We start from the raw sequence: 16,366 nt of genomic DNA, 5'->3' as shown, positions 1-16,366 counted from the left end.
AATTCAATTATGGTCAATACATCAATTACCCTGAACACTGTAGCCATTCCCAGCCCAGTGACACAGTAACACATCAAACCTAATACCAGAATGTGAGATGCTCAGCAAGGTCTCCTGTCAAACTGGCTCCACTCCCCATTTATTTCTCCTACACTCTTGCTGAAGCAGCTCTTTCTCTGCTCAGTGATAAGCTCAGGAAAAGACTTACTCAAAGACTAAAATAGGTACAGACCATTCAGTCCATGTCACCATTTATCCTTTATGTCAGCAAGGAGTTCTAATCATGTTTATTCACTCTGGCCAACACTGTCCTTAATCTACTCTTCAATCTGTCATAACCCTAAAAATAAATTGCAGCGATACAGCTTGGGAAATCACCAGCTGATTTCTAGTCCAAATCTCTAACACTTCACCTATGATTCACATTCTAACTCATATTCCAGCTATAATTTTCTCTGGTTAGAGTAATAATTTCTCAGTGCTTAACACAGAAGTATCATGCTCCCACTTACCATCTGAATCCACTGGATCATCCACCTCTTCCATGTAATTCACCTCTGTTCTCACATAAGTGTCAATATTAACGAAAATAGCATCCTTAGATTGCTTTAATCCGCTTTACCACAATTAGCACAACGGCCAAAAAGGCAGCTTATTTATCAATTATTATTCGCTCAACACTAGACAGGCGGTTTACAACTTAGCTCACTATAGTCGGGGCCCTGAGGGGGCGCCATTTGGTGACTAGTCGGGGCCCTGAGGGGGCGCCATTTGGTGACTAGTCGGGGCCCTGAGGGGGCGCCATTTGGTGACTAGTCGGGGCCCTGAGGGGGCGCCATTTGGTGACTAGTCGGGGCCCTGAGGGGGAGCCATTTGGTGACTAGTCGGGGCCCTGAGGGGGCGCCATTTGGTGACTAGTCGGGGCCCTGAGGGGGCGCCATTTGGTGACTAGTCGGGGCCCTGAGGGGGCGCCATTTGGTGACTAGTCGGGGCCCTGAGGGGGCGCCATTTGGTGACTAGTCGGGGCCCTGAGGGGGCGCCATTTGGTGACTAGTCGGGGCCCTGAGGGGGCGCCATTTGGTGACTAGTCGGGGCCCTGAGGGGGCGCCATTTGGTGACTAGTCGGGGCCCTGAGGGGGGCGCCATTTGGTGACTAGTCGGGGCCCTGAGGGGGCGCCATTTGGTGACTAGTCGGGGCCCTGAGGGGGCGCCATTTGGTGACTAGTCGGGGCCCTGAGGGGGCGCCATTTGGTGACTAGTCGGGGCCCTGAGGGGGCGCCATTTGGTGACTAGTCGGGGCCCTGAGGGGGCGCCATTTGGTGACTAGTCGGGGCCCTGAGGGGGCGCCATTTGGTGACTAGTCGGGGCCCTGAGGGGGCGCCATTTGGTGACTAGTCGGGGCCCTGAGGGGGCGCCATTTGGTGACTAGTCGGGGCCCTGAGGGGGCGCCATTTGGTGACTAGTCGGGGCCCTGAGGGGGCGCCATTTGGTGACTAGTCGGGGCCCTGAGGGGGCGCCATTTGGTGACTAGTCGGGGCCCTGAGGGGGCGCCATTTGGTGACTAGTCGGGGCCCTGAGGGGGCGCCATTTGGTGACTAGTCGGGGCCCTGAGGGGGCGCCATTTGGTGACTAGTCGGGGCCCTGAGGGGGCGCCATTTGGTGACTAGTCAGGGCCCTGAGGGGGCGCCATTTGGTGACTAGTCAGTCATCCTAACAACAAACCAAGTGACCAGGCCATCATTAACCAAGGTGAGATGTTTGGAGATCTGCCACTGTCTGGGGCAATAAGGCACTGTTAACTATAGAGAAAACACCATTGTAAGAAAATGGAAGAAAACCAAAGCCTGTTAAAACAGATGAATAGCTGAATTCTAAATTCACTTACATATGAAGAAGGAGCAGTGAGCCATTCAGCCTATCAAGTATGCTCCGGCATTAAGGTCTTGGCTGATTTAATAGAAACTTCAAATCTGCATCCCATCTACCCTGATCTTCTCTCCCCCGGCTTTCCCCACCCTCACTCCTTCTGCCCCCCCAACCCCCCGCCCCCCGGCTTTCCCCACACTCACCCCCTCAACTCCCCCTTTCCCCACACTCACCCCCTCAACTCCCCCTTTCCCCACACTCACCCCCTCAACTCCCCCTTTCCCCACACTCACCCCCTCAACTCCCCCTTTCCCCACACTCACCCCCTCAACTCCCCCTTTCCCCACACTCACCCCCTCAACTCCCCCCTTTCCCCACACTCACCCCCTCAACTCCCCCCTTTCCCCACACTCACCCCCTCAACCCCCCCTTTCCCCACTCACCCCCTCAATCCCCCTTTCCCCACACTCACCCCCTCAACCCCCCCTTTCCCCACTCACCCCCTCTACCCCCACTTTCCCCACACTCCCTCCCCTCTTCTTTCCTTTCCCCACACACACTCATTCATTCTCTCCTTTCTCTCGTCTTGTCATTATCACATTGTATAACAATCAGAGATTCACATCATGAAAACAGGTCCTTCAACCCAACTTGTCCATGCCATCCTTTCTTCTAAACCCCTAAGCTAGTCCCATTGCCTGCATTTGTCCCGTACGTCCCTATATCCATCTTATCCATGTAACTGTCTAAATGCTTTTTAAAAGACAAAACTGTACCTGCCTTTACTACTACCTCTGGCAGTTTGTTCCCGACATTCACCACCAACTGTGAAAAAACTGCCCCCCCCGGACACTTCTGTATCTCTCCCCTTTCAAGTTAAACCTATGCCCTCTAGTTATAGGCTCCCCTACTTCTGGGAGAAGATATTGACTATCTCTCAGATCTATGCCCCTCATTATTTCATAGACCACTGTAAGATCACCTCTCATCCTTCTATGCTCCAGAGAAAAAAGTCCCAGTCTATTTAGCCTCTCCTTATAACTCAATCCACCAAGTCCCAGTAGCATCCTGGTAAATCTTTTCTGCATTCTTTCTAGTTTAATAATGTCCTTTCTACAATAGGGTGACCAGAACTGTACATAGTATTCCAAGTGTGGCCTTATCAATGTCTTGTGCAACTTCAACAAAATATCCCAACTCCTGTATTCAATGTTCGGACCAATGAAATCAAGCATGCTGAATGCCTTCTTCATCACTCCATCAAACCGTGACTCACTTTGAAGGAGCTTTGATACTGTACCCCTAGATCTCTTGGCTCTGTAACTCTCCCCAGCGCCCTACCATTAATTGAGTAAGTCCTGCCCTGGTTCAATCTACCAAAATGCATCACCTCACATTTATCTAAATTAAACGTTATCTGCCATCCGTTCACTGGTCCAATTGATCAGGATCTCGTTGCAATCCGAGATAACCTTCTTTACTGTCCACTATGCCATCAATCTTGGTGTCATCTGCAAACGTACTAACCATGCCTCCTATATTCTCACCCAAATCATTGACATAAATGACAAATAACAGTGGACCCAGCATTGATCCCTGAAGCACACCGCTGGTTCAGGCCTCCAGTTTGAAAAACAACTTTCAGTGGCTATTTCCTCGGGTGGATGTAGCTGTTACTAGGGGGCATAATTATAAGGCTCATGGTGGGAGATATAGGAGGAATGTCCGAGTAGGTTCTTTACTCAGAATGGTTGGAGTGTGGAATGCACTGCCTGCTGTGATAGTGGAGTCGGACACTTTAGGAACTTTCAAGCGGTTATTGGATAGGCACACGGAGTACACCAGAATGATAGGGAGTGGGAGAGTTTGATCTTAGATTGAATATAGCTCGGCACAACATCAAGGGCCGAAGAGTCTATGCTGTGCGGTACTGTTCTATGTAACCCTCTACAACCATCCTCTGGCTTTTGTCATTCTGTTATCAAGCCAATTTTGTATCTATTTAGCTACCTCATCCTGGATCCCATACAATTTATCCTTATGCAACAACCTACCTTGTCAAAGGCATTGCTAAAGTCCGTATAGACAACATCAACTGCACTCCCTAATCTAACTTCTTGATTATGCCTTCAAAATACTTAATCACATTTGTGAGACACGATTTTCTACTCAAAATCATACTGACTGTCCCTAATCAGTCCTTGATTCTCTGAATGCCTTTCTCACAAAATACCTTCAAACAACTTATCCATCACAGATGTGAGGCTCTCTGGCCTGTAATTTACAGGCTGTTCCCTGCAGCCCTTTTTAAACAAAGGCACAACATATGCCACCCTTCAGTCTTCAGGCACCGCACTTGTGACTAATGATGATTTCAATATCTCTGGGGCTCGCAATTTCCTCCTTAGCCTCCCACAATATCCTGGGAGACACTTAGAACCATAGAAAATTACAGCTCAGAAACAGGCCTTTTGGCTCTTCTTATCTGTGCTGAACCATTTTTTGCCTAGTCCCACTGACCTGCACTTGGACCATGTCCGTCCACACCCCTCTCATCCATAAGCCTGTCCAAGTTTTTCTTAAATGTTACCACTTTATCCCGCAGCTCATTCCACACTCCCACCACTCTCTGCATGAAGAATCCCCCCCCCGAATATTCCCTTTAAACTTTTCTCCTTTCACCCTTAACCCATGCCGTCTGGTTTTTTTCTCCTCTAGCCTCAGTGGAAAAAGCCTGCTTGCTTTCACTCTATCTATACCCATCAAAATCTTATACACCTCGATCAAATCTCCCCTCATTCTTCTACGTTCCAGGGAATAAAGTCCTAACCTATTCAATCTCTCTCTGTAACTCAGCTTCTCAAGTCCCAGCAACATCCTTGTGAACCTTCTCTGCACTCTTTCAAATATTATTTACATCCTTCCTGTAACTAGGTGACCAAAACTGTACACAATACTCTAAATTCGGCCTCACTAATGCCTTATATAACCTTACCATAACACTCCAACTTTTATACTCGATACTGCGATTTATAAAGGCCAATGTACCAAAAGCACTCTTTACAACCCTACCCACTTGTGATGCCACTTTTAGGGAATTCTGTACTTGTATTCCCAGATCCCTCTGTTCAACTGCATTCTTCAGAGTCCTACCATTTACCCTGTACGTTCTACTTTGGTTTGTCCTTCCAAAGTGCAATACTTCACATTTGTCTGCGTTAAATTCCATTTGCCATTTTTTAGCCCATTTCTCTAATTGGTCCAAATCCTTCTGCAAGCTTTGAAAACCTTCCTCACTGTCCACTACACTTCCAATCTTTGTATCATCAGCAAATCTGCTGAACCAATTTACCACATTATTATCCAGATCATTGAAATAGATGACAAACAATGATCCCTGCGGCACACCACTCGTCACAGGCCTCCACTCAGAGAAGCAATCCTCCATAACCACTCTCTGGCTTCTTCTACTGAGCCAGTGTCTAATCCAATTTACTACCTCCCCACGTACACCTAGCGACTGAAGCTTCCTAACTAACCTCCCATGAGGGACCTTATCAATGGCCTTGCTGAAATCCAGGTAGACAACATCCACCGCCTTCCCTTCATCCACTTTCCTGGTAACCTCCGCGAAAAACTCTAATAGATTGGTCAAACATGACCTACCATGCACAAAGCCATGTTGACTCTCCCTAACAAGTCCCTGTCTATCCAAATATTTGTAGATCCTATCCCTTATCACACCTTCCAATAACTTGCCCACTACCAAAGTCAAACTTACTGACCTATAATTTCCCAGATTTCTTTTGGAACCATTTTTAAACAACGGAACAACATGAGCCACCCTCCAATCATCCGACACCTCCCCCGTGAATACTGACATTTTAGATATTTAGATATTTAGATATTTCCCCGGTTTGAAATTGTCGCTACGAGAGGACACAGATTTAAGGTGCGGGGAGGGAGGTTCAGAAGTGATGTTAGGGGTAAGTTTTTCACTCAGAGGGTGGTGAGTGAATGGAATCGGCTGCCGTCAGTGGTGGTGGAGGCGAACTCGCTGGGGTCTTTTAAAAGACTTCTGGATGAGTATATGGGGTTTAATGAGATTGAGGGTTATAGATAGGTCTGTAGGTTGGTAGGTGATGTGGTCGGCGCAACTTGTGGGCCGAAGGGCCTGTTTGTGCTGTAGTGTTCTATGTTCTATATATGTTCTATATGTCTGCCAGGGCCCCTGCAAGTTCATCAAATCCCAGGGATTTATCTACCTTGATGCACTTTAAGAATTCCAGCATCTCCCTCTGTTATATGTACACTCATCAAGACATCACTATTTATTTCCCCAAGCTCTCTAACATCCATGCTTTTCTTAACAGTAAATGCTGATGAGAAATATTCATTTAGGATCTCACCCATGTGTGAGAATCTGCTGCGAAAATTAATTGCAGTGCTTTCCTAAGTGACTGTTACACTTCAAAACTATTTCATTGGTTGTAAAGTACTTTGAAATATATGATTATGAATTGCAAATATTCCCCCCTTTTCTCACTTAATTCTGCACACATCGCTTCCTTGCACATTGCTGAGATTTAGATCAGGAGTCAGGCAATGTGCTATGTGAAGGATATACAGCTGCACTCTCCGTTAGGGTACTCCACACAATTGGCAAGATCTGCTGCATGGATGAAACCATGTGTTTCGGAAAATTCTTCACCAGCGCTGTCACTGCCTGTGAAAGGCAGAATAAGGAGAAGTGGTCACAATATCAGTGTGTAACAGAAAACCAGGAGTCTACAATATAGACACAATCAGGCGCACTATCAGAGTCATCACAGCCTAACAGCACAATGTCTGAACCAGGGGTCAGGGCCACTCTGTGACACAGATAGAATTAGAAGAAAGATTTAGGGGCCTCTTTTTTTTTTTAAACAGAATAAAAAGTCAATGTCGTCACTGACAGTACCACTTCAGAACCAGATTCATGGCTCAGGGCTATCAGGTCAATAACAAGTGAATCGGGAACAGATATTATGGCTGCCACTGGTGGTTACAGAAGTGGAAGCAAGAGGTAGGGTAGTCACTGTCTGTAAGACTCAGAAAGAAGTCTGACAACACCAGGTTTAAGTCCAACCGATTTATTTGATGGTAAACTCACAAGCTTTCGGGGTTTGCCCCTTCGTCAGGTCCATTCACCTGACGAAGGGGCAAACCCCGAAAGCTTGTGAGTTTACTATCAAATAAATCACTTGGACTTAAACCTGGTGCTGTCAGACTTCTTACTCTGTTTACCCAGGTCCAACGCCGGCATCTCCACATCATGTAAGACACAGAACCAGGAACAGGGGTCACCACTGTCTGCAAGAAGGAGAAACAAGATCAAAGGTCAGTCTTTGAGGGTGACTCAGAAGGTTGGTATCTTTGGATTTCCTTGAACCCAGGAATTGTGCAGTATCACTCAACCAGAGTAAAGTGGCTCAACTTCCATGAAGGTTATTTGGTTTCAAGAGCCGAAGCTACCAGTCTTAGACGCATGTGATGTTTCAAGCACCATACTACCCACCTTCAGAACCTCCATCTTCAGCCCACTGTCAGAGCTTGGGCCATCAGGCATCTGTAGGGCTTGTACAAATGCCTCAGTGAACTGCTGTACCACAGGAAAAATCAATGCCTTGGCTGCCCCCTGGAAGATATACAGAAATAGCCTTCAGAAGTAATACATCTCACTTACCTGCAGGCTGCACACTTGCACAAACACACACATGCATGCTGCATATAGCATGTGACTCCCACACGTGCACAGCACATGGCACACCCCTACATACAACACACCTATAATATATATAAATAAATATGATTTTACTTAGTGCTATTTTACTGGAAAGGCTGGTTTTAAGGAATGATTGGGTTGTAAACAAAGCACACAATTCCATGTGCTTTGGCACTGGACGCTCCCCTCAAACAACATCGCCAGCACACATCTCCGTGTTCAAAAATCATGTCATTTCTCATGGCCTCCAAATTAATACTTGTGTATTTTACTATAATTCTATTGTACAACACCATTCAAGGAAAATCCTATTTGACGGAATGAACTCTGTGAAGTAGGGAAAAAGGTGAATGCATTTTGTACCTGAAGGGAAAGGGTTAATGGATTTTGTACCTAGAATATGTCACAACCATAACCCTTCATCATGACTGATCTTCTCAAGCTTATATCATGTATTACATGCTTTACCTCTCATTTTTATAAAGACAGATAGTTTAATGTGACTGTTATTTTGTAGACTTTGCAAATCTTACCTATTTGTCTTAGTTGGACATCGTTACACAGATGGTAGTTTACGATACTGGCTTTTGACAGCTGCTGATGGCAGATTGCGATACCAGCTTTTAACAGGAAGAGTCCTGCTGGGACAGCCACGATCGTACAAGTAACTTCAAAGACAGGGATGCCGGTACTGCTGCAAAAAGGGTCCTGTGTCCTGACTGCAGGACTGTAATTCCTTTTAACTGTGGGGCTGCATCACGACCCAGGAAGGAAAAACTGGAGGTCTGGCAGGAATTGGAACTTTGAATTGTGATTCCTGCTGGAGCTCATAATGTATAAAAACCCATTTGTGTTTGTGTTCTATGAGAAGTCTGTAGACCTACTTCTCCCAAAATTCTGGAATACCAGAGTTTTGAAATAAAATCCACTGTATTTTGACTCACTAACAGTCTGAGGTATTATTTTACCTACAACACTCGGCATTGATCCATTTTGTAAACACAGGATTTATCTCTACACATATTACAGCTGCATACACAACTTATGCATATATGCATATAAAACATAAATACATCTCACGCCTATACCACATGCATATGTAATCACATGCACATATGCAAACAGAGACATACACACTCTACAAGGACATCACATATGCATATAAACCATACACATCTACCATGCTCACAAACACACAAGCACAGGCAGATATACACACGTACATATTGAACCATGGAATCCCTGACTCTCCAGAGTATCCTACCCAGGTTAAGGTCCCACTTGGTGGTCAGGCCAATGCACCTAATCTACATATCTGTGGACACCAAGTGACAATTTAGCAAGGCTAAGCCACCTAACCTGCACTGTGGGAGGAACACAGTAAAAAGTCTGACAACACCAGGTTTTAGTCCAACCTATTTATTTGATGATATACTCACAAGCTTTCGAGGGGACTGCCTCTTCGTCAGGTGAATGGAGAGTTCTGGCCTCAGACAGAGCATATAAAGCACAGACAGTTTAGAGATTACTGATTAAAATGTGAATCCTTACACCTAACCTGCTGTTCAAGACCTGAAGTGGCTGATAATGTGAGTGGAAGGAGCACTGATCACAGTTTAAAGAGATGTGTATTGTCTCCAGACAGTACAGTAAGTGAGGTTTTGCAAACCCAGGCAAGTCACGGGGGTTACAGATAGTGCGACATGAACCCAAGATCCCTGGTCACGGGCATTCAGCCTCTGACCTCCGGGTAAGCATTCTCCAAGGCGGCCTTCACGACACACGACAGCGCAGAGTCGCTGAACAGAGACTGATAGCCAAGTTCCGCACATGAGGACGGTCTCAACAGGGATCTTGGGTTCATGTCGCACTATCTGTAACCCCCGTGACTTGCCTGGGTTTGCAAAACCTCACTTACTGTACTGTCTGGAGACAATACACATCTCTTTAACCTGTGATCAGTGCTCCTTCCACTCACATTATCAGCCACTTCAGGTCTTGAACAGCAGGTTAGGTGTAAGGATTCGCATTTTAATCAGTAATCTCTAAACTGTCTGTGCTTTATACGCTCTGTCTGAGGCCAGAACTCTCCATTCACCTGACGAAGAGGCAGTCCCCTCGAAAGCTTGTGAGTATATCATCAAATAAATCGGTTGGACTAAAACCTGGTGTTGTCAGACTTTTTACTGTGTTTACGCCAGTCCAACGCCGGCATACCCACATCATGACTGTGGGAGGAAACCAGAGCATCCAGAGAAACTCCACACAGACATGGGGAGAATGTGCAGACTCCACATAGTCACTCGAGGCTGGAATTGAACTCGGGTCCCTGGTGCTATGAGACAGCAGCACTAACCACTGTGCCACCATTATCCATCCCAAATAGTAATATACATGGGCAATAAGCAGCACCAACCAGCACACATTAACATTTAGCAAATATTAAATTACTCACGCAGGATCAGGGAGGCTGTTTAGCAGTAATTATGGACTTTAAACCCTGACAGGGTATAACTTTTTCTTAAGGTGTTCACAGTGATGCTTAAGCACATTAAAGTGGAAGCTCTTGCCGGTTCAAGGCTTCCAATTGAATGCAATCTTTGGGAGTGAGGAAATCACACTCTACAGTGAAGTCCAGGATATTGAGAGAATTTGTATTCAACTGCAGGTGTGCAGACAGAAGGAAATGCTGTCAATTTCAGAAGAGTGATGACAAACACACCCACAGTTTCACTATCACTTTCACCATAAAGTGCAGTTTATCATAAACAAGCATAAATGGATATACATACTGCACATATAATCACACGTACATACATGCAGTTATATAGATAATAAGTAGCTCCTAGTCACATCACAGGAAAGTATGGCCAGGGCAGAATGCACTGTGTATTTACTTGAGACTGCAGTATTCCATTAACTTCTAAAATCAATGCCACAGATAATCACGCCACTTTCCCTTTGAAAGCCGCTCTCTTTATCAAAGAACAAGGAAAATTACAGCACAGAAACAGGCCCCTGAGCCCTCCAAGCCTGCATCGACCATGCTGCCCGACTTAACTAAAACCCCCTACTCTTCCAAAGGCCATATCCCCTCTATTCCCATCCTATTCATGTACTTGTCAAGATGCCCCTTAAAAGTCACTACTGTATCCGCTTCCACTACCTCCCCCGGCAACAAGGTCCAGACACCCACTACTCTTTTTAAAAATCTGCCTCATACATCTCCTTTAAACCTTGCCCCTCGCACCTGAAACCGACGTCGCCTAGTAATTTATTCTTCCACCCTGGGAAAAAGCTTCTGACTACCCATTCCGTCCATGCCTCTCATAATCTTGTAGACTTCTTTCAGGTCTCCCCTCAACCTCTGTCACTCCAGTGAGAACAAACCAAGTTTCTCCAACCTCTCCTCATAGCTAACGCCCTCCATTCCAAGCAACATCCTGGTAAATCTTTTCTGTACCCTCTCCAAAGCCTCCACATACTTCTGGTGGTGTGGAGACCAGAATTGAACATGATATTCCAAGTGCAGCCTAAATAAGGTTCTATAAAGCTGCAATATGACTTGCTGATTTTTAAATGCAATTCCCTGGCTGATGAAGGCAAGCATGCCATATGCCTTCTTGACTACCTTCTCCACCTGCATTGCCACTTTCAGTGACCTGTGTACTGAACACCCAGATCCCTTTGCCTATCAATACTCTTCAGGGTTCTGCCATTTACTGTATATTTCCTATCTGTATTAGGTCTTCCAAAATGTATTATCACATATTTGTCTGGATTAAACTCCATCTGCCACCTCTCCACCTAAGTCTCCAACTGATCTATATCCTGCTGTATCCCCTGATGGTCCTCATTGCTATCCGCAAATCCATCAACCTTTGTGTCATCCACAAACTTGTTAATCAATCCAGTTACATTTTCCTCCAAATCATTTATATATATCACAAACAACAAAGGTCCCAGCACTGATCCCTGAGGAACACCATTTGTCACAGTCCTCCATTCAGAAACGTCCAAAAAATATGTGAAACAAAGGAAAAAGGAAGGTAATTCAAACATGCTTCACAAAGGATCTGTTGATCAAAAGGAGGGACTGAGTCTACAGATTATCATGGGACAATCAATCTCTTAGGGCAATGGCAGGGTGAAGACTTATGACTGAGATTGTGATGGCTGTTGTTTGCAACGAGTTGGCCTGACAAACCAAGTGTATTTTATTCCAACTTAAACCTTTCACTTACCTTCTCAACCTCCTCAATTGCACAGATAAGGTTGGCACAAGTGGTGAAGATCTCAACTGCACGTGCTCTAGTTCGAATGCTGTAAACCTACGGAACAAACTGTCGTTAACATTGAATCCCTACAGAGCAGAAGCTGGCCATTCGGCCATCGAGTCTGCACTGATTCTGTGCCAGCATCCCATCCAGACTCTTTTCTCTGCAATCCCATATATTTACCCCATTGATCCCCTTAAATTGGACACTAAGGGTCATGGCCAATCAACCTAACTACACATCTTTGAAGTGTGGGAGGAAACCAACTACTGACAAAAGAGTAAAGGTACACCATATTGCAAAGGCCAGTGGCAGGCTGGAATATTGTGAGGCTTTCAAACATAAACAAAGGGATGCTAATAAAGTAATAAAAAGAACTAAAACAAATCACGAAAGAAAACTAGCGCAAAATAGCAAAAACGATAGCAAAAACTTCTATAATTATATAAAAGGGAAGAAAGTCACTAGGGTGAATGTTGGTCCCTTGGAAGATGAAACTGGAGAGTTAATAATAAGGAACACTGAAATGGCAGAGATGCTAAATCAATACTTCACTGCAGTTTTCAGTGGAGGACACCAGTACCATTCCTATAGAAACGGGCAAATCAGAGATAATAGAAAGGATAGAACTTAGAAAGGATAGAACTTAGATCAATCAACATCGATAGAAAAAAGGTACCCAGAAACTATTGCGATTGAGGTCAGACACGACCCCCAGGCCTGATGGCCTACATCCTAGGGTATTAAACAAAGTGGCAGTGGAGATAGTAGACCCATTGGTTATAATATTCCAAAATTCCCTGGACGCTGGATTGGAAAAATGCTAATGTAATGCCCTTCTTCAAAAAGGGAGGGAGGCAAAATGTGGGAAATTACAGACCAGTTACTTTAACATCTGTTGGGAAAGTGTTAGAATCAATTATCAAGGACGCAACATCAGGACATTCGGAAAGTCAAAATGCTATCCATCAGAATCAGCATGGTTTTGTCAAAGGCAAATTATGTTTGACTAATTTGCTAAGGTTCTTCAAGAATGTAACAAGCAAAGTGGATAATGGGGATCCTGTAGATGTAGCATATCTGAACTTCTAAAAGCAAATAAAGGTGCCACACAAAAGGATAATTCACAAGATTAGATCATGTGGGATTAGGGGTTAAACTATTAGCTTGGATACGTGACTGGCTGATGGACAGAAGACAGTTGGGATAAATAGGTTTTTATTCTGGACAGCAAGAAGTAACTAGTGGGGTGCCACAGGGTTCTGTTTTTGGGCCCTAGCTATTTCCAATCTATATTAATGACTTGAATACAGGGATAAAAGGTTCTACAGCCAAATTTGCAGGTGACGCAAAAATAGATGGGACAGTCAGTTGCAATGAGGAAGCAAGAACCTTACAAATGGATGTAGATGGTTAGGAGAGTGAGCCAAAACGTGGCAGATAAGTTTAACATGGATAAGTGTGAGCTCATGCATTTTGATCGGAGAAATGGGAAGGTGACTTATCTAAATGGGGAGAAACTTTGGGGTGCTCCAGTGCAAAGGGATCTGGGTGTCCTCGTTCATGATTCACAGAAAACTAACACGCAGATACAGCAGGTAATAAAGAAAGAAAACAGAATGTCGGCATTTGTAGCTAAAGGGATTGAATATAAAGATAAGTTTTGTTGCAACAATACAAGGCATTGGTGAGGCCACACCTGGAGTATTATGCACAGTTTTGATCCCTTTGTTTGAAGAAAGATGTAGTGGCATTGAGGCAGTTCAGAGGAGGTTCACTAGATTGATTCCAGAGATGAGGAGTTTGTCATATGAGAGATTGAACATATATGTTATACTATACTCTATACTCTCTGGAATTTAGAATAGGGGCGATCAAATTGAGGTATGCAAGATGATAAAACATACGGATAAAGTAGATGTGGAGCAGATGCTTCCACTGGTGGGCATTCAAAGACGAGTCTTAGGATAAGGGGTAGCAAATTTTAAAGAGCTGAGGAGAAACTACTCTCAAAAGGTTGTGAATCTGTGGAATTCACCACCCCAAAGCGCAGTGGATGCTTGGACTTGGGGTAAATTTGAGTTGGACAGATTTTTAATTGGTAATGGGTTGAAGGGTTATGGGGAGAAGGCAGGAAAATGGAGAAGAGGAGCATATCAGCTATGGACAAATGGCAAAGCATACTTGTTAGGCCAAATGGCCTAATTCTGCTTCTATATCTTATGAAGCGCTTCATCTCTATTCATACAAATTTATCAGTTATAATAGATGAATTGTTGGATTTTTGGAGTAGAAAAGGACTGTGTCTGTGTGTATAAGAGCACATTGCTGTACAGGCAGTATAATTTCTTTTCACTGAGCAGAGACAGAGAAAATGCACCAGGACCCAATTCAAACAGAGTAAACTGGGACATCACACAAAAGTTGCAAGGTGATTGGCTAATGAATATTGCTGCTTAGGAACAGAGTATAAACCACTGGGAATTTTAAAAATGTTAACGATATTAACTATTATTAATAAATAACAAGTTAGTAGCTGGTGAGTCTATTAAGGTTGATCACCATGATTAAGGTGTGTACTAAGACTGATAGCATTTATCAATATTGCTACAGTTCATTAACAGATAAGTTTTACTAGATTTGGTAAAACTTCATTAACATTGGTAAGGAGCGCTTCCAGAACCATGTCCATGGTACCACAGGTAGCTCAGCTGTACATGGAGGCAAAAGCAAATCTGGAATAGCAATAGTGATACATAATTCAATAACTGGGGACGAGATGGGTATTTCTATTGCTGCAGACATAAATTCGTTTGGTGTGTTGCCTCCTTGGTACCAGGGTCAAGAATGTCATTGAGCACCTGCAAAGAATCCCAAGCATAAAGTGTGAACAACTAGCTAGTCACATGGATAAAGCCTAGTGGTATTATTGGTGAGAATATTAATCCAGAAACTCAGCTAATGCTCTGGGAACACATGCTTGAATCCTGCCTCGGCAGATGATAGAATTTGAATTTAATAAAAATATTTGGAATTAGGAATCTACAGATGACCATGAGACTATTGATGATAGTCGGAAAAGCCCATCTGGTTCACTAATGTCCTCTGGGAAGGTAATCTGCTGTCCTTACCTGGTCTGGCCTACATGTGACTCCAGAGCCACAGCAATGTGGGTGACTCTCAACTGTCCTCTGAACAAGGGTAACTGGGGATGAGCAATAAATGCTGGCCAGCCAGCGACACCCATATCCAAAAATGAATAAAACAATGTAAGTTAATTAAGGAAAAGAATGGATTTCTTAGGGGAAAATCTTGTTCAATTAATTTGGGAGTTTTTTTGAGATGGTAACAAAAAAGGATTGCTGTCCCCAGCCACCCTTGCTACTCCTGATATAATAATAACATAAACCTTGGGGGCAGCATAGAAAACTAGTTGGCAGACAGGAAAGTAAGAATAAATGGGTCTTTTCTGAATGGTAGGTAGTGACTATAGCAGGGTTGAGTGCTAGGAACCAGCTATTCACTATATATATTAATGATTTAGACGAGGAAACTAAATATCTCTCCAAATTAGCAGATGACAAGGCTGGGTGGGAGGGTGAGTTTTGGGGAGGATGCAGAGATGCTTCAGTGTGATTTGGACAATCTGAGTGGGCAAATGCATGCCAAATGCAGTATAATTTGGATAAATGTGAGGTCATCCATTCTGGTAGCATAAACGGGACAAAAGGCTATCTGAATGGCTATAAATTAGGAGAGGAATGTATAATGAGACTTGGGTATCCTCATACACCTGTCACTGAGTATAAGCATGTAGGTGTAGCAGGCAATAAAAGCAAATGGTATGTTGGTCTTCATAGTGAGAGGATTTGAATAGAGATGTTTTACTGAATTGTATAGGGCATTGGTGAGGCCACACCTGGAGTTGTGTGGGCAGTTTTCATCTCCTTATTTGAGGAAGATGTCCTTGCTTTAGAGCAGTAGTAGAACAAATAGTTTTGTCACGATCAACCGGTCAATCCTCGGGTCTGTCATTGTCTGCCAAATATACATGGAACCCTGGCTTTTATTAATGACCAGTGAATCAGCTCACTGATTGCTGAACCACAGGTGCCAAAGCATGAACTAAGGTGGGTGAAGACAATGATGAGCAAGGAGCCAAGGACCTCCAAAAAACAACAAAAAAACTTAACATTTCTACCAGTAATGGGAAAGTGAATTTCTTTTTGGCCTCAAGTAAGAGATAATTGGTGCAGAAGCACAAGACAATGCATGCAAAATTTCACGAAAATTTCCTTTTAATCAGACAAAAAGTTGGGGAGTGAATAGGAATGTTGCAAGCTCAACAATCACTCTTTTCAAAACCTGTGGCTGAAGGAAAGGCACTAAACAGGCTTCTTTTCACATTAACCATCTACTGGCAAAACATAAGAAACTGCAGGTCAAACATAAAGGGTTC

General features: G+C 44.1%; 1 protein-coding gene across 2 annotated transcripts in view; it reads right to left on the bottom strand.

The window, feature by feature from the left end:
• ipo9 (importin 9) overlaps positions 1–16,366 on the bottom strand; it is a 117,615-nt gene that overhangs the window by 64,268 nt on the left and 36,981 nt on the right. For both annotated transcript variants that reach the window (XM_080210111.1, XM_080210112.1), the window contains 4 exons: positions 11,875–11,961; positions 7,424–7,543; positions 6,492–6,592; positions 513–571 (listed from right to left, as the gene is read on the bottom strand). In XM_080210111.1, the coding sequence (XP_080066237.1) occupies positions 513–571; positions 6,492–6,592; positions 7,424–7,543; positions 11,875–11,961 (367 nt within the window). The remainder of the gene's footprint in view (positions 1–512; positions 572–6,491; positions 6,593–7,423; positions 7,544–11,874; positions 11,962–16,366) is intronic.

This window comes from Carcharhinus amblyrhynchos, chromosome 22 (assembly GCF_965287045.1).
Source record: "Carcharhinus amblyrhynchos chromosome 22, sCarAmb.v2.hapA, whole genome shotgun sequence".
Taxonomy (NCBI): domain Eukaryota; kingdom Metazoa; phylum Chordata; class Chondrichthyes; order Carcharhiniformes; family Carcharhinidae; genus Carcharhinus; species Carcharhinus amblyrhynchos.
This window is presented reverse-complemented; position numbering and strand designations above follow the sequence as displayed.